We start from the raw sequence: 25,986 nt of genomic DNA, 5'->3' as shown, positions 1-25,986 counted from the left end.
TAATGCGAAAGTTAGTAAATGAGAATAAAAAGTTAAAAGTTGGATAATAAATGAGCATAAAAGTCAGTTAAAATAAGCTTTGTTTATAAGGCTTAGTTCTGTGTTTACCAGGTGAATGGCTGTAATTAAAAAAAGAGCCCTGTTGGCAAAAGATATTGCTACGATATCACCACGATATTGTTAGACATTCTAAATCATCTTATATTATTATGTTTGGGAACATCCTGTGCTAGACATTCTGAATTATCTTATATTATTATGTTTGAAAGCATCCTGTGCTAGACATTCTGAATTATCTTATGTTTGTGAACATCCTGTGCTAGACATTCTAAATTGTCTTTTTTTATTTGAGAGCATCCTGTGCTAGACATTCTAAATTATCTTACATTTTTATGTTTGAGAACATCCAGTGCTAGATATTCTAAATTATCTTATTATTTTATTTGAGAGTAACCTGTGCTAGACATTCTAAATTATCTTATTATTTTATTCGGGAGTATCCTGTGCTAGACATTCTGAATTATCTAGTATTATTATATTTGAGAGTATCTGCGCTAGATTAAATAATTTCTGGTTTACCAATGCCTGTATCTATTTCTGAATGATGATTATCTATTCCGCTTCTGTTCTTTTTTTACAGAATAATTACGTAATTGTTATTTCTTGCAGTTGGAGGAAGAAGAAGAAAGGGAGCGTGAGAAAAGAGGCGAAGGGGTGGTCAAAAGTCCCTCGGACTTGTCCTGCTCTTCCTACGAACTGTTCGTAGGTCAAGAGAAGGGCGGCGAGGAAAAAGATTCGAAGGAGAGGGGAAGCATAAGGAGTGCGGAAGGAGACAGTGTTTACGAAAGGGAACAAAAAGCAAGGCTCAACAACAAGATGCGAAAGGTACACAAAATGAAAAAAAAAAAAATACAAGTTTCTTAAGCAAATATTTGTACACACTTCACTTGATTGTCAGTATTTAATAAATTGCATTTTAGAACTAGACCTAGAATTAGATAATGATGCAGCCCAACAGATTTTTTAAAGAGAACAATTGCAAGAAAAATACTCATCAGTCAGTATACTATAAAAAGTTAATATCTCATATTTCTTCATTAATATTTCAATATTTAAAAAATAAGCTGAAGTTAGTAGGCTTTATTTCCTTACAAGTAAATACAAAAAGCACTACATGGATTGAATATAAATTTGGTATTAAACTTGAATAATGAAAGGTATCAACACATATTCGATTATCCTAGAATAATATTGTTTATTGAAATCTAATCAAAAAACATTCTTTCATTAAAAATTGTAAATCAAGAATAAGGAAAAAATATATTTTTTTTAATTTTAAATTTTAGTACGAATTCTATTTTAATTGCTTTCACAAACTAAAAAGTTTTATTAGCAACATTTCTTTCTTTCTTTTATTATCTTCATTTAAATAATATGATAAAATAAAAAATGAAGTAAATAATTTATAATAAGAGAAAAAAAGAGTTTTATAATCTAAAATTAAATATTATCTACTGATTTTAACAACATCTATTAAGAGCTACTCAGTGAAAAATGTGGGGAAAAAACATGATTAATTTATATATATTTTTATTCAAATATTCATATAGTTTCCAACGCGTTATTTAATAAATAAAAATTATATGATTCGTTAAAATATTTGTTGGATGGTTTTTATCAATGAGCCAATTATAAATATTTTCTACTTTTCACTTTTCCAAATTCATATAATTGTCAATACATTATTTAGAATCCAAATTTATATAATTCTTTAAAATATCTGTTGGGTTGCATTTTAATGATGAGTCATTAGTTAACTTACAAAAAGACGCAATGAAGTATTGTTTGTTACAACCTGAAGAATACGAAGAAACACGAAGAACGCATAAGTTATACAATTTATTAATTTATTGCTTAAGGAATTATTTATTCTGATGCTCAGTTGCAAATTTCCATATTTCTTTCATATCGTTTTAACCATATTATTTAGAAAATTAATTTTTAAAATTCGTTAAAATATTTGCTGAATCGTATTTGAAAGACGAGAAAATAATAAATCTATTAAAAAAAACGCTACGAAACATTGCTGTTTAATCATTTATTTTAAACAATACATGAATATATTCTGAAATATTTTTCACTTTTTATATCTAACGAAAAAAATACAAATTTCTTTAATATTTTATATTTAATTAAAGAACACATAAATAAGTTTCTGAGTATGTATTTTATACGTTTACATTAAATAAGTTTCCGAATGTTTTCCACTTTTACATTTAATGTTAAGAAAACATAAATTAATTTCTGAATTTTTTCCCTTTTGAAATTTAATGCAAAGAATATATAAATAAGTTTATAGATGTTTTCAATTTTAACTAATTACTGTTTGATTACTTATTATTACTGTTACCTAAGGCATTATTTGTCTTGATGCTGCAGTTGCTAATTTCCACTTTTTTCTTCAACAGGATGGCAACGCTGCTATAACTGATTACCAAGTAGATCTAGTTATAATTTTTTTATATTGTGATTTTGTTTTACTTAGATGTAGACATTTTTCTTCTAGTAATTGCATTAAAATGGTGTAAACAGAGCAAATCATTCCTCTTATCCTATCCCCAAAGCTCCTATGCTGCGTCCATAGGCAAATTTGAATTCGAAAGCAACCTATAGACCAGTAGATGTAGAAAGTAGTGTAGAAACTGTGTCAATCTTCATCTACCGCCCTCCGCTTCGAAAGTGTAGTCCACTTTTCACATTCAAAATGGAGTAAGGCAAAGATGGAAACGGAACTTCAAGACTATTTGCCCGTAATTCTTTTTCTTTAAGAATGCAATTTATTCCAATTTGGTTAAAATTCTTAGTATAGGATACTTATTTAAGTAGCTTGAAAAATTTAAATTCATTAAATAGGCATATGGGTCATAAATGAATTCGCATTATTTAGGAAAATAAAATTATAAATCCTAAATAAATTCGCATTATTTAGGAAAATAGAATTATAAATCATAAATAGATTCGCATTATTTAGGAAAATAGAATTATAAATCATAAATAAATTCACATTATTTAGGAAAAGAAAATCATAAATCAGGACTAAATTCACATTATTTAGGAAAAGAAAATCATAAATCACGACTAAATTCACATTATTTAGGAAAAGAAAATTATAAATCATAAATAAATTCGAACTATTTTGGAAAATCGAATTATAAGTCATAAAAAAATTCAAATTATTTAGAAAAAGAAATTATAAATCAAAAATAAATTCGAATTATTTAGGAAAAGGAATTATAAATTATTAATAGACTCGCATTATTTATGAAAAGAAAATTATAAATCATAATTAAATTCGCAATATTTAAGAAATGGAAATTATAAATTATAAATAAATTCGCCTTATTTAGGAAAAGAAAATTATAAATCATAAACAAACTAACATTATTTAGGAAAATAAAATTGTAAATCACAAATAAATTCTCGAGATTTAAGGAAAGATAATTATAAATCATTACCAAATTCGCATTATTTTGAAAAAGAAAATTATAAATCAAAAATAAATTCACATTATTCAGGATATATATAGATATAATATAGAGGAATAGAGACTGATAGAGAAATCTCTGATTGTTTCAAAGCGGTTTAAACTGGTTAATGACTTAAATTAACTAAGACAAATAATGTTCTCACATGATAACGTGAAATTTGGGATCATAGATTTCATTTTAATTCTTTTTTTATTTGCTTTTGTTTTATTTTATCACCTTCTAACATAACTACAAAGAGTTTTAATATATTCTTTATATTTTATGACCGAAATTAAACTATCAGAAAAAAATGGAGCAATAACAAAAAGTGAAAACGAAACTGTGAGTAAATGCATTTAAAGCTTTAAACAAATACAGATCCAAATTAATTTTTTGTAAAGACATTTTTCTTTATTTAAATCCTTTTGTTACAACTTCAAAGAAATAAATATTTTCTCTTTGAAAACTTATGAATATTAATATAGAATTAACAATATATTTTCAAGTAGAATTTAAATATGAAATTGGCAAAATGAGCACGAAAAGATTCATTTTTCATTGAGAGACAATTTTCAAACACGAAAAGTTTAATTCTATGATGCAATAATGTCCCAAATTTACTTATTTAATGTATTTTTTATACCCTTTTTGTGCCTAAATTCTCAGATACAAAATCAAATATCTGACTTTTCACTTAATGCGTTGATGTTTTATTAACAAAACAATTTTTCACACAAGTATTTAAAATATTTAAAATTCTTTGCCTTGCCCCATTACTGCTATAACAAATAGTTTTAAAAGGGTTATTTATTTCTTTTATTTTACTGAAATTTTCCCAGAATGAAGCCTATAGTATCACAGAGGAGATGAATTACAATACCCGAGAATTATTGATAACAGTTTCGGAAGAAAGTTCCATCGAAGATTCTATCAGCCAAAGTTTTGATGGGTATGCATAAACAATGGAGCAGATATTTAATAATTTAATATCACATTTAAGTGAAAGTATTATCTTTTTGAATGTATAAAATAAGCCAACTATAACAAGAATTGTTCAGATTTATTAGTTGCATGACAGCATTTTCTTGATTTAATGTGGCGTGGAAATGTGAAGAGGGATGTTATCTCAGGCGTCATCCTCGTCATCTGACCGCGGCTCAAAATGATGTCCTTCCCAAAATAAGACTCATGTTGCTTTAAAAGGGACATTAATATGACTTAATTAAACTCAATCAGTATTTTGTTTCTAAACATATAAAATGAAAATAATTTCACTATAATTATTGAACATATTCTGCTCATTTTGAAAGTTTAATTTTTTAATACCTTTTTCGGAACTATCCAATTTGTAATTATGAGCTACAATATTGACTCATTATAGCACATTTTAAATTTTTTATTTAAAAGCAAATACTAAAAAACAAAAGTTTTATGCTATTTTATATATTAATAAAAAGCTCATATATATATATATATATATATATATATATATATATATATATATATATATATATATATATATATATATATATATATATATATATATATATATATATATATTAAATTTTACATCTGATATAATATTCATTTGAAAAAATGTCTCATAATTTACAACTCAAATCTCAATATTTTCGTTGAAGACCCCGTTTCTTGAAATATTTTAATTTTTGTATTTTTATTTGTGTATAGGGACGAGACTCTTTATAATTTCATTGTGAGATAGATAAAAATAATAAAAGAGTTTCAGAAACAGTTACTTAATTATTTTCTAAGTTCCACATTTCACGACATAATAAACACGAATACAAAAATACTTGATACTCATTTAGAATACTCATTAGATTATGTAACCGCTATATTTGGAACTTTATTATAACTCTTTGAAATAGGATACCGAAATTGAATCCTAAATTCCACACAAAATATAACGAATAAATTGCAAAAGATCTTTTATATTTTATTATTTAAGTTACATAATAAAAACTGACAGATATTTATTTTGATGTGAGGCACTTAAAAAATGTGTAACACTTTACACATTTCCGTTTCATTTCCAAAAATTCTCAAAATGAAATTTCGTTTAGATATATTTTATACTCGGTGGTTTCCAAGTATTTTAAAATTCAGCATGATAAAGTATAAGTAGTTCAATACATTTTTAATTTTCAACTCTATGGAGGTGAAAAGTGGAGCCGGAGGTTGAAGATTGACCAGTCGCTCGAGCGTAAAATTTCTATCATAGCGACCACTCTAAGACGTGTATCCAGATCCTGTTACTCGACACTTCAAAAAAGTGTTCGCCCAGTAAGTAACAAATACTTATGATGGTATTAAAAAAAAAGATTGCTCTCATCTTTTTATTCAATGTATGTTTTAATAAAAAATATCTTTCGCTTATAAAGTTTTCCGAACTAGCACACATTATTCTACAACTTCTCAACGATACTATTCGATATTTTGAATGCTTCATGCCATATCATGAAGATATCGTAACAATGTTTCGCTCATAGAGTCCGATTTGATATAACCTAATTCTCTCATAGTTTAAAAGTTTCCCTTTTACATTCAATGAAACTGTTTGAATATGTTTCCCTATTAGCACAAGACACGATATCTCTTCGATGTCGTTCTATATTCTGATTGCCATACAATATTGGGAAGATATCGTAACAATGTTGCGCTAATAGTGACCGATTTATCAAGACTTAATTTCATTTTTCATTTTTACATTCAACGAAGGTTTATGAATATATTCATTTTTAGTATAAGACACCTTATTACCATGACGTTGTTTGGTATTTTAAAAGCCTTAAAATATCGTGAAGGCAGTGTAACAATATTGTGAGATCATAAGCTTTTAAGATGGGCCGTGTAAGTATTAGCTTCTAACCAATTTAATTAAAAAAATCTTTTAAAAATATACTCTTATTAATGTTAAAAATCAGTTTTTTTATTTAAATTATTCTGTATTTTTTAGTCATTAGCTTATAATTAATTTAAATAAAAATTATGAAATCTTTTTTTAGCAGAAATTTTCCAACAATGTTGTTACAATATCTTTACAATATTATTTGGTCTTCCGGATATCGATATTTATTTTAGAGATATCGTATCTTGTGTTAATAGGCATAGAAGATTTCAACACTATATTACACCAGGAAATCAATAAAGAATAAATAATCAAATTCACTTTTATCAACATTAAAAAGTAAATAATATTGGATATTGAAACTAGAAATTAAATTGTCTTTTGAAACTTTTACTGTTTTAATCTAAGACATTATGTTGTTTGTATAAAATTTCTAATTATCTATGTCGCTAAAATAACTAAAAACCTTTTAAAACATATTTGGAGAAAGAAAGATGTCGAGCAATCTTTATTTAATACGTTTACTCATTGTTTGACCTAATTAGTATGAAAAATTAATTTGTGCGCTTTGGTTCATTCATTCAATTGTTTATCCTTTGGTATATTTATAAGAAATTTACATTTAAAAAGTTTATATGAATAATGTACTTTTAGGTCAAAAAGGTAATAAATATTTTTGTATGAGTCTTAATATATTCATATAAAAGCGGGTACATTCCACGATATATCATTTTCCACATTAAAGCTTTTACCGTAGCTTTGATTTATTTGTACATATATATATATTTTTCTGATTGTATACGATATTTTTTTTAAATATATCATTTTAAGATTAAAGTAAATGTGTTCTATAATTATATAAATAGTGTCTCGGAAATTTAAGCAAAAATATATGTATTTGGTTACTTTTTTTAAGGAATAAATGCTTATATAATTATCCAAATTCTACATTTTGAAACTGAATTATTTTTTTCAGTATTGAATACTGGATCTTTAAATGTAAAATAATTACCTGATAACGAGACATTATCCACAGCTTTTTCAGTTATAACCTAATGGCAAATACGTAAAATCTTGTTAAGAAATGTTGCAGAGCAAACTTTTTTGAAGATGATTTTTTTTTGTTGCACTGCATTTGATGTTGCAATTGTTCCAAATGCAATGATTAAGCATTTCAAATGCACCAGACTGATACACGTACTGCACATTTAGTGCCTTCAATGCACTGCTGCACATCACACATTGTCCTTGCAAAAATGTTTGACGAATCCATAGGCTGTAAGCATTGTGAGAACTTGAGCACAAATGAGAATGTTGAGACTGGTTTCTGAAACTTCTTTCACATATTCCCTATTAGCATAAAATATTGGCCAATGTCTCCCTGATATTGTTCGATATTCTGAGTGCCAGACAATACCATGAAGGTATCGTAAAAATATTATTGGGCATTTTGTGCTAATAGGGCTAAGCACAGGTCACTTAAAAGTTGATTTGTGGATTGGATATTGAATGGAATGGCCCCCAGATTGTAACGGTGCACTATGTGTTTGATTTGCCAAAATGTATTGTTTGAAAGTAATTGTATTTACTTAAAATATTATTAGAATTTATTTGTTTTTGAAAAAGCGGCAAAAGACTTCATTTTTTAAATACTTGATATGTTAACAAAATGAATAGTTGTAGAAATGAAGACTTTTATGGCTGATTATGTAAAATAAAGTATTCCTTTAGTTATGTATGTATTTTTATATTACTTAAGTAATTAAATGTGAATTAATATTGCTTGTTTTTGTCACAAAAATTTAGTAAAAGAAAGGGAATTGGTCGAATAGTAGCCATTTTTTTATAAATACCTTTATGAAACCGTGTTAATATTAAAAATATTTCAATATATTCTTAGCGTTTCTGAAATATATTCTATACTGTTGTTCTATCTATGTTCTTTTTGATCATAGCAATTATTCATTTTTTTTCAAGCTTTCTGAGGATTTCAATTATTGTTTCTCTACCCAATTCTTTTGAATCTTATTGTACTAAATTTTAATGAATTAAATTCCCTCTAGTCAAATCCTTTTGCAGCTCTGGGCTGTTCTAACATATGCTCCGGGACTTAAAATTGGGATTTAAAATTGATATATCAAGTTACATTTTCGTATCTATTTAAAGAATAATCCCATTTCTTCAAAATATATTATTTGCATTAAAATTGTAGTTTATAAAATGTTAATTCTATTTATTACTTATTTTATTTACAGAAACGTTTTTAACAAAATAATCTGATTTTTTTGTTAGAAAAATTATAAAACGATTAGACAATTTATCTTATTAAAATTATGTTATTGTACAATATTATCTAACTTCCCGTGCAAAAAGTTTCAATGCATTTTCCTGTAAATAAATCATAACTTCTTAATGAAGAATTTTAAGCTTAAACAGTTACTTTTCCAAAAAATTGAAATATTAAACGGATTTTGCAGGCCAGTATTTTTTATTACCATCGCTAAATTCGTTATATTCCTCGAATTCCCTATTTTTTATATAAAAAAATGAATGTTGAATTTTTATATGTGTATAAAAAATGACATAGGTGTAAATACCATGAAGTTAGAGCAGGAAGAACTATCTTTAAAGCATAAAGGTTTTGGACGTTATTTTTTAAATGTAATAAAAAAATCATATAATAAATAATTTTCGTATGAATATTTCCGTTTTCTTTATATTTTGAACTATTTATTGATCATTAATTCATATTACCTATCTCGAGATTATTGATCTTGAAAGCCATCTATTGCGATATTGTGCAATTTGCTTCCATTTTTAATCTTATTCGATGTTTTTATTTTATTTGCATCAAACATAACATACCCCTTAAGTATTAAAATAATATAATGCTTGCTCTTTCTGTTTAAAAGACTTTAATAAAAAACAAAAGATCATATTTTTTTCAATTAGCCCTTTGTTTTTTATGTACTACTAATTCATCTTTACAGTTAGTCAGTTACTGCTTGTATCCCACTTTCATCATTTAGTAGTCATTTGCTTCCTGTATCCAATTAATACATATTTTCAGTTAGTCATTTGCTTTCTGCGTTCGACTAATTCATCTTTTCAGTTAGCCAATTGCTTCCTGTGACTGTCTAATTAATGTTTTCAGTTAGTCATTTGCTTCCTGTGACTGTCTAATTAATGTTTTCAGTTAGTCATTTGCTTCCTGTGACTGTCTAATTCATGTTTTCAGTTAGTCATTTGCTTCCTGTGTCCCACTAATTCCTTTTTTATATCAGTCCTTTGCTTCCTATGACCCTTAAATTCATTTTTTCATATTAGTCATTTGCTTCCTGTGTCCTACTAATTCATTTTTTTCAGTAGTCATTTGCTGCCTGTGTTCCATTAATTCATTTTTTCAGGTAGTTATTTGCTTTTTGCGTCCCATTAATTCATCTTTTCAGTTAGTCATTTGCTTCTTGTGTCTCTTTAATTCATATTTTCAGTTAATTTGCTTTCTGAATCCTACTAATTCATTTTTTCAGTTAGTCATTCGCTTCCTGTCTGCCACTAATTCATCTTTTCAGGCAGTTAATTGCTTCCTGTGCCTGTGTGTTAATTGCTTCCTGTAACTTTTAATGTATTTACGCCTATGTTCCGTCACTGCGACCCAATTGAGATTGTTAGCTAGCTAGAAGATAGATTGTGAAATGCTTTTGGTACATGGTTGGTTGGTGTGTGACCTTTGCAGGCGAGTCTAAGTCTTCCTGGGTCTCCGTTCAACATCCGACGAGGCAGCCGGGCCAGTCAGTTCAGTTGTAACTGGCGGAACGGCCGACGTTATGGGGATCGCAAGCCATTGGTACTGCAAACTTTGGTCGATGCTCAAGAACATTTGCCCTACGCTGACGACAGCAATGCCGTCACGCCTATGTCGGAGGAAAACGGAGCTATCATTATCCCGGTCTATACGAATTTAACTCAGCATTCCAGCTATACGTCTCACTCGTCTAGAATATCTTATAATTCGCACGGAGATATATACGGAAAAGGTTTAACAAAGGAAAGCCAACTTCGATCCAGATCAAGGTTCTTACTCGGACTCTACAACGAGGTTATTGCATTTACTGAATCTTGCTTCTTTGTAAAAGTGTTTTTTTTTCTTTGGTAATATAATGATGAACCCATTCTGTGATTACAGGAGAGGGGAAAGACAACCGAGCTATCAATCGGTCAGTGACGCGTCCGTTAAAAGTATATATTTCTGGTACACATAGAGTAACAATGGAAACAAGTTGTCCATAAATTATTCACCTGTCGAAAATTGGTTATAAATGATACAAAACGGCTTTTTTGAGAATAAAGACAAACTGAATTCTAGTTAGCAAATTCAAAATTTTTTTATTAATAAATCTCAAAACATTCTTTGTTTTATGAGAACATCAAGTTTGACCATGATTCCTCCCTAGAAGAATTTGCGGCCGCATCTTGTATCTCTGTTTTTCTCCCCTTAATGTATCTCTGTTTTTCCCCCGCCGAACTTTTGCGGCATAAACTTTCTGAGGATCCTTCAGATTTCCCAGAAGTAATCTCCTACTGGAGGTGGGAGCTCGTAATTGAGGATGAGTAGCTTCCGGTATGGTGGTTGGCTCTCGCTACCCTGAAGGGTACAGAAAAAAAAGGAGGGGATCAGCTGCCTCTCATCGATGACGGGACGTACTTCCCAAGAGAAGGACTGTGGCCAGCGATGGTCTTTAGGATACAGCCAAAGTTCCCGCCAGTGTTGCTGTTGCAGCGGTTCAGTCATTCAGATTTTTCGGTGTGCCTTAGTCGGAATAGCCGGTTTAAAGTTTCTAAAAGAAATAAATTGTGAATAGTAATATCATATCAGAAAAATTTCGAGGCCATTAAAAGTGGTTCATCTTTATCAATCCACCGATCTGGGAATGTTTATCAAAAAAAATCAAGTACATGTCTCGGTTGATGCAAAGCGTTACCGTCTCTGGAAACTGAAACTTATTCGATTAAGAATTTAATCATTCTTAATCGACAATTCCGTTGATGGTGGTTGAATTCACATCTGATATGGCAGTTTGCTTATTCAGAAATATTGTTTTCTATAGCCATATAAAATCGTTTTTCATCGCATGGCACAATTTTATCTTTAAGTAAACATGCATCTCTGTTACACTTCATAAAAAAATAAGAACAAATAAATTTAGTTTCACCTGAAAATTGCATTAATATAAATTATTTCCTTATATTTTGTGAAATAAAGTTCAGTTTTGTTATCCAGTAAATAATTTATAGACATTCCTATGTTATCACAGAGTGGGTTGATTTAATTTTTCAGTGTTAATACAAATTGTTCTACATTTTAAATAAAATTTTGATAGGTTAATTAATTTTCTTATAATATGCTAAAACAAGCTGTCAAAAGGACTAAAATGGGCTACTTTATGTACTCACTTTTATAACATTCCTATTTCGGGAAATATTGATTTGTTTTGAAAGAATTATTTAAAATTTAACTAGGTAAGAAGTCTATATTATTACACAAACGATCTAATTTTATTTTATTTTTTTGTTTTGTTTGTGAAGTAGAAAATATCGAATAGTGTCTTTGAAGCTATTATTTTCCTGGTCACCATGAAAGCAATAAAATCATTAAAGAAACAACGATCAATATTTTGAACTGTCTAATATTAGAAAACTACTTTGATTATTATGTGCTTAACATATTGTATTTAATAATTTGTGTTAACATTGAAATAGAAAATTTTTCTATTGTTTTAATTAGTTGATTTCACGTGTTAAATGATGCAGTAGATGTATCTTTAGATTAGTAGAATTTATATAACCAAATGTACTAATCAAGGAATAAATGAGTATATACAATTAGTATTACTGGTAAAAATTATAACTTAATTAGGATCTTGGTTTTTACTTCATTTAAATATATTTATAGTTTTAACATCAATAAATAAGAAGTAATAGGTTTTAATCAGTAATAATATTTCTTTAAATTTAAAAAAAAGTACTATTTCTTTGGTAGATAAAGTGTCATAGTCAAATTATTGTTTTAAAAATATATTAGTTACATTTGGTTATTGTTATGATGTAGTCACTATTTTTATTTTACTATTTTTCTATTGTTTAAAATACCATTTTAAAAATATGTTTAGAGGTGGAATCTGGTCTTAAAATTTGTTTCGTTGTAAACGATTGTTATCGGTAAATTAATTCATGTTTTATTTTATGTGCCGATATTGAAAATTGTTCTAGACCGAATAATTAAAAATCGTCTTTTTAATTATCTGAAATAAACAAATGACATCAAATATGGAATTGGATTTTTAACAATCTATAAAATGAACTGAAATTTTAAAATCATGTACATTTTTTTATTTAAATATGTTGATATTTTTATGCAATATATTAATTCTGGGCCATTCATTCATGTTCCTGCATGTATTGCACTTTTTGTTTATTATTTATTGTTTCTTGTTATTAATTATTATTATTTATTGTTTCTTGCGTTATTGTTTATTTGATGTTCACCAGCAGCCTTTTTCACATTTTGCAAGAAGCATGATCATCTAAAAAGTAACTGAAGACTTGGTTTTGAAATGAGATAAAATGATGCAAATCAAATTCCAGGGAATTCTTGTTTTGATTTTTAAAAGCATAAAAATTGTTTATAAATAACTAATAAACAATTCTTAATTAATTGTTTATAAATAACTAATAAACAATTCTTAAACAATAAATTATTCTTTTTTTATATATCTTTGCGTATTCATAATTTGTAGTAAACTTTTTTTGAAAAATACCTGATTAATATAAGAAAAAGAAACAAATTACACATGCAGAATTTGACTTTAATTTCTTTTGTCAATGCCAATATTTTTAATTAGTTAGGCCATTTTAGGCCATCAAAGAATATTTCAAATGAAATAGAGCATGAAACCTGTAAATGGATTCTTAAACCATTCATTTATATGAGTTATCTTGATTTCTACTAGTATTTGGGAGGGGAAAAAAACAGATTGTCATTGCTCTGATGTGATGAATGACTGAACAAACTAAGCCACTTTAAACGAAAAAATCTAAACCGCGAAAGTATTAGTCGTTAGTTTTCTTTTATTGAAAGTGACATTGTCGGTTGCTATAGCAATATACAGAAACAATGACACCAGGGTAACTATGTACATTAATATACAGTAGAAGGTCGCTAAATAATCTACTCAATGTGAAAACCATTAGGCAAAAACTTCTCGTTGCCAACATAATAATTAGTAAAGAAATTAACCGCAGTAGTCTTCTGATTTTAAAGGCCAACACTATGTTAAAGTACTTAGAAATATGTGATTCTAAGGATTTAAATAGCATACTTTATCATACTGTATCAATAGTATATAAATGGCAATAAAATTCAAAATATTTCAAAATATCCATAGCATATATGCAATCGTACCAGTATTAAAATTTATTTTATTATTTTTCAACTATTAATATTGGTACCATATAACAAAAAACAAAAAAAAAAAAAAAAAAAACCTAGCAAAATTACATCAAGGTATTTGCAATCGAATTTTTTGTCAAACTCAGCCATATAATAAATTAATATTTATTCAATTATAATAAATATCCTTATAATGTTCCACGCTATATATTTATAAATTCAAAAAATATTCGCAAATGACACGAATAAGGGCAAAAATTAAAATGAAAATTTAAAAAAAGAAAAATACTTTAAACAGGTATAGATATTTCTCAACAAAAAAGTATATGCAGATTGAACTTTGCAAATAAATTAATAATGTTAAGACGTGAAAAAGTAATTAAAAATGACTTATTTTTAATTCAAATTTTAATATAGCATTCTGAGATTTTAAAAGTTTGAATTTAATATCAAGAGTAGATATAAATATAAATTTTAATGAAAAAATGTGTATTCCCTATTGAATGAAGAAAGAAATTTTTTTTTTATAAAAGCTGTTATCAAATTTTTGTGATATTTTAATTTTTTATTTCCATTTCATTTTCATTTTTTACTATTGTGAAATACTGCTTTTATAAATTTAGTCTATTTTCTGTTCGATGATGTATTGCGTGTCAATAATTAACAATTTTTTTTACTGGTTATTATTATTTTATGCTGTATATATTTTTATTCTGAATATTATTATTTTGTATTGAATTATTTTTAATATACTATTCAGACACAAAAGATAAATACTGCCTGCTTGTATTGAAGGATTATATCAGCCTTTTTTTAAGATCTCTATCATTATGTTATGCTTCTTTTATTTATATTTTATTCTTTATCCTACGTGAAAGAATGACCTAAAGAATAAGAATTAATTACTATTTTCTATTTTTGCAAAATGTATTTGATTGTCATTTGTTATAATTCAATAGAGATTATATAAAATTATTAGTGACATCAAACTGTAACACTTAAGTACTGTTAATCTTATCATACCCAAGTATCTTATATCATTATTTATTTCTGAGATAACAATACAATTACGTCCTAACTGAAGATATAATTTATACGTACTGAAATTCAATACCTGTAGGTTGTTTTAATAAAAGAAAAATGTTAATATAGATATAATTATATATACTTACTTGATATTACTTGATTTTTTTCTTAATAAAATTTTAGGGTTTACGTTTTGAAATTCCATTTTTGTTGCAAACTTTCCAAAACAGCCTTTTAAAGCTTCTATAGAATAATTATTTTTATATCAGATTGCGAATTTTATCTCAGAATGAAAGGTTTTATGAATATAACCATATTTTTTCCATTTGTATAAAGAAATAAATGTTTCCTACTTTACCGATTATTTGGGTAGTTACTTATATATAAATATTCATTTTATATTTTCGTAGTCATATACATAGAGTCTTGAATATGCTACTCTTATTATTATATATTAAAAGTTTTGAAGGAATCATCTTCATATTATTTTGTTTTTAATATAGATTTCAAAGAACTCTAATTAAAAATTTTATTTATAAATTCAATATTTTTAAAATCAAATGCAAGCTTACATTATTTATAATGTATATAGGAAATTCGAAGATTCCAAAATTGCAGGCCGAGTTTTACCATTTTTTATGGGAAATTAAACATTAGAAATCATGTGACATTGTTGACAGTACTTTTTGCTCCATTCAACTACTTCTATTTAACAGAGAAAATTACATTTTTTATGAGGTGATGATTTTTGCCTTTAATTTATATGATTTGCATTTGAACAACGGTAACTTCTTAACATAATAACGGATTTCAGTGTGAATCATATTGATACCCTTCAACATTAGACTAGCGAAACTTCATCGAAATTGACGAAGAAAATTTTCGTCTTCCATTTATGTGACTTGCATTGAAAAATGAAAAATGAACGGATTAAACCTGTTAAGAGTACCTCAGATAGTTGCGATTTAACACTAGGCTAAAAAAAACTATCTCAAAGTTGACAATGAATATTTTTGCTTTCCATTCATGTGACTTGCATTTGAATAACGAAAAATTTGCGGACTAAATATTTTAGTGGATTTCAGTGGGAATCAGATAGTTATAATCCAACATTAGGCTAAAAAAAATGTGTGAAAAGACTGCAAGATTTGAATACAACTTTGGTTTGTTTTCTTTGCATGATGTAACTTATACCTTTTCAGGATATGGAGGGTGACGATTATATGATTCCAAAACATAAGCAACCCGACAATCCTTTCGTGGAACCTGGAGATCCGAGGAAGAGGCTTGATATAAAAGGTAAAAAATTTTACCATTTAAAACATGAAATGATTGAAATAGCAATTAAACTTTCGTGTTCATATATATTTTGTATGCTCTATAATAAATGAAGTATAACAAATAATGATGTAAAGTATAATAAGTAATGACGTAAAATATAATAATGACATAAAGTATAATAAGTAAGGATGTAAAGTATAATAAATAATGATAGAAAATTATACATATATATTTTTTCTGAAATATTGCCCGTCCATTGTGAATACAGTGTGACGTAAAATAGCATTCCCTGTTTGGAGGTATTTTCAACTAAAAAACGAAATGAATTGACTGCACATAAATTAAAAAATTATGTGAAGTATTTTTCAAAATTTCAAGATATCTTTATGCAACTCGGATAATATGGTACTTAAAAATAATAGTATTTTACTAAATAGCATTAGGATTCCCAGGACCATGTGAAATAGTTTCTGCATACTATTTTTTTTTCCTGTGCACAAATTACTACAACTTGAACTAAAATTGTTTTTATTGGAAACCATACCTTTCATAATCTATGCCTGAAATCTGATTTCAGTTCGTTCATAAGTTTTATTTGTAGATGCCTAAAAACAGAAAAGTTATTTTTTGATATTTATAAAGGACGCGTAATACATCAGAAAAATTATATATGTAATCTTTCTGCGATGTTATTTTTTGTACATCATACATTATATATTATGTACTGCTGTTGTACAATATTCTATAATATTGCAAGTATTGTATATACAGAATATATAAAGTTATCCTTACTCTCACAGAAGATCCAACAACAATTTTGCGATATCGTTACGATATGACTCGAAATTCAAAATGTCGAATAACATTGTAGAAATATCGTAAAATATCTTGTCATTTTCTGCGGATTATACAGCAATTCGTTTAGCGTAACAATCTATTTTTATTTAAGATGGAAATAACATAAATACATTTTTAATAAAACAAAGCATATTTAAATTTTTATGGCTGATGATAGGCGATCGATATTTCTCATGTCCAGAAAATATTATCTGCAGTGACGATTTTCATGTTTTTTTAATACATAATCCGTTGATTATATGCAGGAAATTACGGTAATAATAATATAGGAAAAGTACATCTCAGATGTCGTTAGAAGAATCAATTATTCATATTTGAAAAAGAGTTCATTTCAAAAAATGTGGAGAAAGAAGATAAGCATATTATGAGCTCTAAAAGCAATTGTTCGTTTTGACCCTTGAATATTGTATGAGAATTTGAATTCTAATGATCGAATTTTGTTGATATTGTGTGCCTTCAAAATGCTTATTTGTTTCAATTCTGGATGTCATATACTATTCTAAATACGAATGAAGGAATGCTATCGATGCCATAAAAGTAATCCTTTGTTGTTGTTTTTTCAACAGATGTTATGGTGCTTAACGACATCATCGAGCAAGCGGCCGGGAGACAGAGCAAAGCAAGCGAACGAGGTAGTTATAACGTTATATTACAGCCTGCTTATTCGAGATATCAGTACTCCTACGTAGAACTGTTTGAGTTGCAATTCCTCACTATTTACTAGTTGCATTTTGCTTGAAATGTAGAGATACTTGAATCAGAATTGATGTTTGAAGATAGAGAAATTTAGTTGAATGCTGAGCATGGTTGAAGGAGAGCGTTAGTGCTATGCATGTTTATTAAATGTTAAAATGTATTTTAAAATGTGTTATATCCAATTGAAATCATTTGTTGGTCATATAAAAATGCAAAGTTTGATAAAAATTTATATACCTAAAGGGTACATTGGTGCTACACCACATAAAAATACAAAGTTTGATAAAATTCGCATACATAGTCACATTGATGCTTAGTCATATAAAAATACAAAGTTTGATAAAATTCGCATACATAGTCACATTGATGCTTAATCATATAAAAATGCAAAGTTTGATAAAATTCGCATACATAGTCACATTGATGCTTAATCATATAAAAATGCAAAGTTTGATAAAATTCGGATACATGAAGGGCACATTGATACTTTACATAAATGCAAATGATTACATAAAATGCAAATTTCAACTAAAATTCGGATATATAAAGGGACATTGATGCTGGATCCCATAAAAATGCAATGTTTGATACAATTCGAATACATAGTCATATTGATGCTTGATCATATAAAAATGTAAAGTTTGACTAAAATTCGGATACATAAAGGGCACATTGATGCTTGATTACATGAAATGCAATGTTTGACTAAAATTCGGATACATAAAGGGCACATTGATGCTTGATTACATAAAATACAATGTTTGATAGAATTCGAATACATAAAAGGTACATTGATGCTTGATTGAATAAAATGCAATGTTTGATAAAACTCAGATACATAAAGGATGCATTTATGTTTTATCACATACACATTTTAATAAAATTCGAATACATAAAGGATACATCTATGTTTGATCACACAAACATTCTAAGTTTAATAAAATTCGAATACATAAAGGATACATTTAGGTTCGATCACATAAAAATGCTAAGTTTAATAAAATTCGAGTAAAGGATACATTGATGCTTTGAAAAGCAGAAAAGCATTGATAATTAGACACAGTTTTATAATTAGCATCCGTCTCCAAATGCTATAGTTTTTTTTAAATCAAAAAATCTTATAATAAATTTTATATTAAATATTATATCATAAATAATTTTTTTATTGAATTAGACATGGATCAATTTCCCATAGCAAGCTATACATACATAGACGCAGTTAAAAACAATGCATCCGAAATCCACTAAATAGCCATTGATTCTAAGTTGTATGATCACCCCAGTTATCAATATAAGAGATTGCATGTATCGTCTATATGAAGGAGCTCCACTCCAAATATTAGCTGACAGCTACTTTCTAAAATGAAAGATATAGGATTATATGCACTTCTTCTAAAAAAGTACTTTAAATGAAGTGAATAATTATTTTTATATTGTATTAAGTAATTATTTCAGCAATATATTTATTGACTCAACAAATGTATTGCTGAAATAATTACTTAATATAAATTTTTATACAGTTTCTTTGTGTTATCTATCGTTTTATTTAAATATTTTAGATTAAGGGTTTCTAAAATTTTAAAACTCCGAGTCCCTTATTAAAAAAACAAATCTATACAGACCGATATATTCTAGGATCATCAAATTTTCATCAAAAACGAACTACACACTTTCTTTTCAAAATAGATTTTATGTGACAGGTAGATGGGGTTTTAGGTACTGGGAAACGTAACCTCAAACTCAAATTGGAGCAACAATTGACGCAATATATTATCGTGTATAAAAATCTGATTTCTTATATACATCACCCACAAGTGGAAATAAGATTCTTTCTGTTTTTCACAATATTTCTAATATACACACAATAGCTTGAAAACAAGCAGGTCAAGAATCTCTCTCCAACAGAGTGCTCAGAAGTGAAACCGCTATTCAAGCTTAAGCGGCATACTCGTATGCAATCTGCCCCATTTAGTGAAGTTACTTCAGCGGAATAGACTGCCGTAGTGAGAGGGTTAAACAGTGTAGACAAAAATACTATTCCTTCTCCTGTGCATGGGATTGTGTTATCGAGCTTAAAAAAAAAGAAGAATTAAGTGTGATAGTTCTGTTAGTTAAACACCTGATTAGTCATATTGTTTAATGTTAGGCCGCCTTAAGCTGAAGAAAGCAAAGTTCACCTCCTCAGTATGAAATAGAAAAAGGTTTTTAGTATGTTCACGTAGAAACAAGTAGTTAGGCACAATTACATCACTGCACCAATCAATAGAAAATATCACTGAAATTTGTTTTATTAGTGTTATACATGTTCTTACATGAATATAGGAGTAATAGAAAACTATGCATATTAAACAAGATATGCTCAGTTTCTACAAAAACTACAATTGAACCACAATCAAATTTTGTATTAATACTTTCCAGAGTTTGTAATTGCAATTTCAGAAGAATATAATAATAAAAATTCACATTTTTATCGATAGAGATGAATTAGTGGTGTAAGGCTGATTATTTGCTTAAAATGTTCATACTCGCAATTCCCATGCCTATATAAGGAGCACAGAAGGCAATTTTCCATTAAACTACGATTTTAGTGATTGTAGAATTGATTTTGCTATCTAGATCGTACCTGACGAGATCTTCAAATCTTCGGCGAAGGATTCTGCATTTTGAAAAGCTGGGAAACCTATATTTTTGCTCCGAAATAACAGTGAAACCTGGAATTTTGCTATGAAAGAGTGTTGAACCTGGAGTTTTACTATAAAAGATTAGTGGACCTAGATTTTTGCAGTGAAAGAATAGCGGGACCTAACTTTTTCCAGTGAAAGAGCAGTTAAACCTAGATTTTTTTTTCTGTGAAAGAGCATCGGAACCTAACTTTTTGTAGTGAAAGACAAGTGAAATCTAGATTTTTGTTGTGAAAGAGCAGTGAAGCTGGATTTTTGCCTTGAAAGAGCAGTGAAACTGGATTTTCTCTGTCAAAGAGCACTGAAACAGGATTTCTGCAGCGAAATAGCAGTGAGCCTAGATGTCTACAATAAAAGAACCTAGATTTTGCACTGAAACTTAGATTTTTGCAGGAAAGACAGTGTAACTGCATCTTTGCAGTGAAAGAGAGTAGAACCTAGAATTTTGTAGTGAAACCTGGATTTTTGCAGTAAAAGAGCAAGTGCAATCTAAAATATTGCAGTGAAGTATCAACGGAAATGCAAAGCAAAAGGAATGTGGCCAAAGACTGAGATGAATGAAGAAAATAGCCAATGTACCTGATAGCAGTAGCGCGCGCAAATTTAATAACTTTTCATTTCTTCAAAAAAGAAAGGGCGTTACAGTACTTTTTATCTATTTGGAATAAACGTGTCATATTTCCCTTCATTTCTCCAAGTTTTATCAAACAAAATATAAACTATTATTTTCATCTGAAATCAAAATAAGATGCTGTGCGAGTATATATGCAAAATTTGATTGTGTCCCAGTTTGATTTTTATACACTGTGTATTAAAAATCTCGTGTTTAATTTGTATCAACCCATTCATTAATAACATAATTTATATTTTTGAAGTATCGTAATACATTTCAAAATTTGTGGGTTATTTATTTAATTTTTTTTGTTTTATAATAATTTTATTTAAGTGATATTGAATTTGAATGATGGTTATTGCATTTATGTCATTTTTGAAGTGAAATATTATATATGTAGTAATATATATTGTTGAAATGTGATGAATTTTTAGAATCCATATTTATCTGTTATAAAAATATTCTAATATAATACAATATAATTATATTTGTATGCGATTAAAGTAGTACATGATATTAGATTGGTTAATTCAATATTAACCGGGACATGACGGTTTCCAAAAATAAAATATTAAAGAATATAGGTGTTTTATTTCTCTTTCACATATAAAAACTATGCTTTTTTGAATGTGATAGAACTTCAACTTTTACCAATATGCTTATAGAGCATTTTTATAGAATTTATTAATTTGCAGCACAACTAAAATTTATGATTATTAATTAAATAATGATGATAATAAATAATGATGAAATAATTGCCAGAATGGCATGTGATCTTTATAGTTTACTTCTTAATTTTTGTACTTTTATATCATCTGATTCGATGACGCTTTCGCTTTAGGAGTGTGCTGTTTTACTGTTTCAGTATAAGAATCCATAGAATATTTGAGCTGTTTATGGATTATGCATAATTTTTTAAATCAAATTATAACTTCTTTGAATGATTTAATTTCAGCTTATTTAATTTGAGAAGCTGTCATTTAATGACTCGGTGATGTTCGGGTATGAGATGTTAATATTCGAATTTAAAGTTATAAAAAACTTTTTGCGCATTTCGATAAATATGGATCATTGTTGTTTGTCATTTGAAATTTTATTTTAAATTGAAATGAAGTATATGTCTTTTTGTTTCATTATTCTTTTGCTCCTTTATATATGCGCTGTTAATTTATGAAAATTCCTTTCTCATCATGCTTATTTCAAAAACGAAATCTGTCTGTCTGTGAACACGTTAATTCGAAAATTCTTTGGGCTAGACAAATGAAATTTGGTATGTGGTCTTTAAGCCAAATTTTGAACGAAATCCATTCACAGGACATACGTGTGTCTGTTCAAAAGCAAGTAAATATTATATCTACGAATGCGAAGGGTTATGGATAATATTTTGTGAACAGTTTTAGCATGAAAGTGGTAGGGTCGCTTCATGCTTTGATCGAAATCATTAAGATCTTGACCCCTGTCCATCTGCTCATTTGCATGCATATAAAAGAGATAACTCAAAAACTTAATTGCTCATATGAATAAAATTTGGAATTTTCCATTTTGTGTCAAATTTTAGTGTCAACTTATTCATCGAAAGATGTCCAAAACGAATATTCCGTTTTCTTCACTTTTTCATAAAGTTTGGGCGCAGAGCTCTGAAAATAAAAATCTGAGTGCTCGTTAAGTTGACGGCCTTGCCGGAAATTCAACCATTTTGTATCGGGGTATTACATCCTTATTAAGGTCTATACGAACAAATTTTAAGCAGACTACTATCAGTGGCTTAATTTACGATTTGGAGGGTTTATTTATTATTATCAATAATTTATTATTATTATTAATTGATTATTATCATCAAGAGTAATGGTTTAGATCTAAAGTTGAATAGTGAGATGTGCGAACAATTCGGAAGAAATATTGAAGGAATTTATTTCCTTATATTTTATTTAAATGTACGAATATTATTTACTAAATTACAAGAAATAACCGCATAGGGTACCAAATCTGCATTTTGAGGACCCTTGGATTAGAGATTCGAATTCCATTAATTTATTTCAAATGTTTTTTTCCTTTAACCTTCTAATGGCAATTAGGTTTAATTTAGAGTAATCTATGAATGCCGTTTTATTTTTAAATATCCTCATCGCAACTGCTTCATAGAAGTAGGATGATAACTGATTTTGCTGTATCAGGCATATGTTGATATTGATACTCGATTGTATCGAATACTTTTGTTCTTGATTCTTTCATTGAAACATTTGTATCTGATACAACCAGTAACCGGTTCTTTTCCTGTTGGAATGAAACTAGGTACTCGATGGATGACTCTTCTCGCACTTGCACCGAAACTAGTAGTTTAGTTTAGTTTGTGATATTAACGTCCCGTTTTAAAGCACCACTAAGGCTATTTTGAAACGTACCTCGTAATTTTGAACCTCAATCAGATGACGAGGACGACATCACACTAGAGGGAGGACGTTTGGCCTAACGGTTTAACGTACACCAGACTCGCTTATACGATGGTTCTTCGGTGGAATTGGGTCTCGAACCTGAAACCCTACAGTTCCGAAGGCGAGATCTTACTACCAGGCCACCGTGACTCCCCCACCCGAAATTAGTAGATTATTCTAATACGAATATGATTTCACTCGGATTCCTTTCTTCAGAAGACGATCACGATGTGCCAATGTCCATAATTTTGACAGTGACTGACAAGTGGATGATAAGAGGAAAGGAAGGACTTTTTGATATAGTTAGTATAAGATAAGGTGGAGATTTTTAAGTGATATGTGTGTCATTATATGAAGTAAAGGATAGTATTTTCTGAAGAGGGAAGTTTTAAGAAACCATATATGCTATAACGTTGCTAACTAGGCCGGCCAGAGAACTAGCCTACCTCGATCAGTATTAGTCGATTCCAAAACTTGATGTTCTTAATCTATGCCAATTTTGGGCACCTGATACTTTTGCATATCTGATGTAAAATATCAGGTTGATATTTTGTAGCAGATATGTAAAAGTATCAAGTTGACATATATAAAGGAGCACTGGAATTTTGTAAAGTATTTTATTTGTATAATGAAATGTTGTATTTTAATGACTGTATTTACATGATTCTTCCCCCTCTATATTCGCCTCATTGTGAAAGTGCTTAGATGCGAGGCTGTTCCGTATGTTGCATTTTGGCTTTTCTTAGTTGCTAGTGTTTCTTTTTCTGATGACAAACTGTAGTGTGTTTTTGTTTTTGGTTGTACTATAGCTCCCCTGTCTTGCGCATGGCAACCGTAGTTTGTGGTGTGTGTGGTGTGTCAACAATAGAGTAGACAAACCCCTACCACAGGCTACTCAGCGGCCATACTTAAACATTATTCAGTGTCCGTCTATTATTTTCCAACAGAGAGAGAGGAGGAGGAAGAGGAGAAGCCCAAGTTTAAGGAAAGGTGTTTGGCGCAGTGTATAAAGTGCATTGACGTCTGCTGCGTTTGGGACTGCTGTACTTGTTGGATTTATTTCCAGGAGTTTTGTTCTATCATCGTCTTTGATCCCTTTATGGAACTCTTCATCACTCTGTGCATTGTCGTGAATACCCTATTTATGGCTATGGACCATCACGACATGGACCCGTCTTTCGAAGCTTTCCTCAAAAACGGAAATTATGTAAGTGCCACAGAAAAGGAGATTAGGCCAGAGGGGCAGATTGAAATAAAGACCTTCCTTCCGCTGTCATCTGCCCCTCTCATTCTTTTACTTTGCTTGCTAAGCTAACAAAAGTCCTTTGGCTTCTTTCGAATCTAAGCAGGCATATCGAATCAGAAATCATTCCATATTATCACGTCCTTAACCCTTTCAGGGGTCGTAACTTCCATTCGAATATACCTCTACATTTGTTTTACAAATTTTCTAATGAAGGATTTATCAATAAAATTATTCCCAATGTCTAATAAAAATACCAGATGGCAATAGATGCAATCCTCCTTTGGGTTAAAACGTGCTATTGAAGGAGTTAAATGGTTAAACACCATTTAACACCTTCAACAGCCCGTTCGAACGCTTCGAATTCTGAAAATTTTCAATTAAACATAGTTTACTTTGAGTTAACCTCTGCATTACAACATTAGAAAGAAAACCAGGACATTTTTTTTAATTTCTCGATATTATACAAATTTTACATGTTTAAATATGCCACACATAATTTTAATTGCATTACAAATTTAATTTATTATTGCAGCGAAAGAGGCTAACATAATTTTCGCGAAGAAAAAATATATTACTTCACTCGCTGAAAGGGTTAAATGAAAGCAAAGAGGATAATCTTTTTTGTGTAACAGCTGCTTTGCGCTTTTTCTTTCCTTTACTAAGCGCTCACGAATGAACTTGCTTTTCATTCCTCGAAAAAGAAGACATTTTAGGCTTAACCTATTTAAAAAAAAAACTATAGAAATTTTTTCCTTTGTTTTAACTAACGCTCACGAATGAACTTTCTTGTTATTTTTCTACTGAGCGTTTTTCAGCTCTACTAACTACTAAGAACTACTAAGAATTACTACTAAGAACTACTTTAATAAAAAAGAATGAATAGCAATAAATGCTTTTCCTCTCTTTTCATAAGCGCTTATAAAAGAAATTACTTTTTATGTTTGAAAAAAAAAACCGAATAATTCTCAACCTATGGAAGCTTTTTCTTTAGTTTAATTAACGCTCATGAATGAACTTGTTATTTTTCAACTGAGCCGGGAAAAAAACTTTTAGTCAAAAAGAATTATTAGCAGTGAGTCATTTTCCTAATTGCTTACGAGAGAAATTACTTTTCATATTTGGAAGAAGAAACATTGAAGTTCTCAGACTAAGTCGATTAAAATCTTTTAGTCAGAAAATCTGTTAATTAGCAATTTTTCTTTCCTTTTTCTTCTAACTCTTCGAGAACTAAGATATTCTATAATTAAGCCGAATAACAAAATTTTGGCCATGAATAGTTATTAAGTAATAAATACTTTTTTATTCTT

At 28.6% G+C, this 25,986-nt stretch overlaps 1 protein-coding gene across 12 annotated transcripts in view; it reads left to right on the top strand.

The window, feature by feature from the left end:
• Positions 1–25,986, top strand: part of LOC129961867 (sodium channel protein para-like) — a 340,223-nt gene that overhangs the window by 253,319 nt on the left and 60,918 nt on the right. For 5 of the 12 annotated variants that reach the window (XM_056075468.1, XM_056075470.1, XM_056075466.1 and 2 more), the window contains 6 exons: positions 670–885; positions 2,469–2,498; positions 10,133–10,495; positions 16,075–16,171; positions 17,578–17,643; positions 24,357–24,640. In XM_056075468.1, the coding sequence (XP_055931443.1) occupies positions 670–885; positions 2,469–2,498; positions 10,133–10,495; positions 16,075–16,171; positions 17,578–17,643; positions 24,357–24,640 (1,056 nt within the window). The remainder of the gene's footprint in view (positions 1–669; positions 886–2,468; positions 2,499–10,132; positions 10,496–16,074; positions 16,172–17,577; positions 17,644–24,356; positions 24,641–25,986) is intronic. The other 7 variants (XM_056075473.1, XM_056075476.1, XM_056075474.1 and 4 more) reach the window with 5 other exon arrangements.

The sequence above is a fragment of the Argiope bruennichi genome, chromosome 2, assembly GCF_947563725.1.
Source record: "Argiope bruennichi chromosome 2, qqArgBrue1.1, whole genome shotgun sequence".
Lineage (NCBI taxonomy): Eukaryota > Metazoa > Arthropoda > Arachnida > Araneae > Araneidae > Argiope > Argiope bruennichi.
The sequence above is the reverse complement of the archived record's forward strand: the minus strand, read 5'-3'. Positions and strand labels throughout refer to the sequence as shown.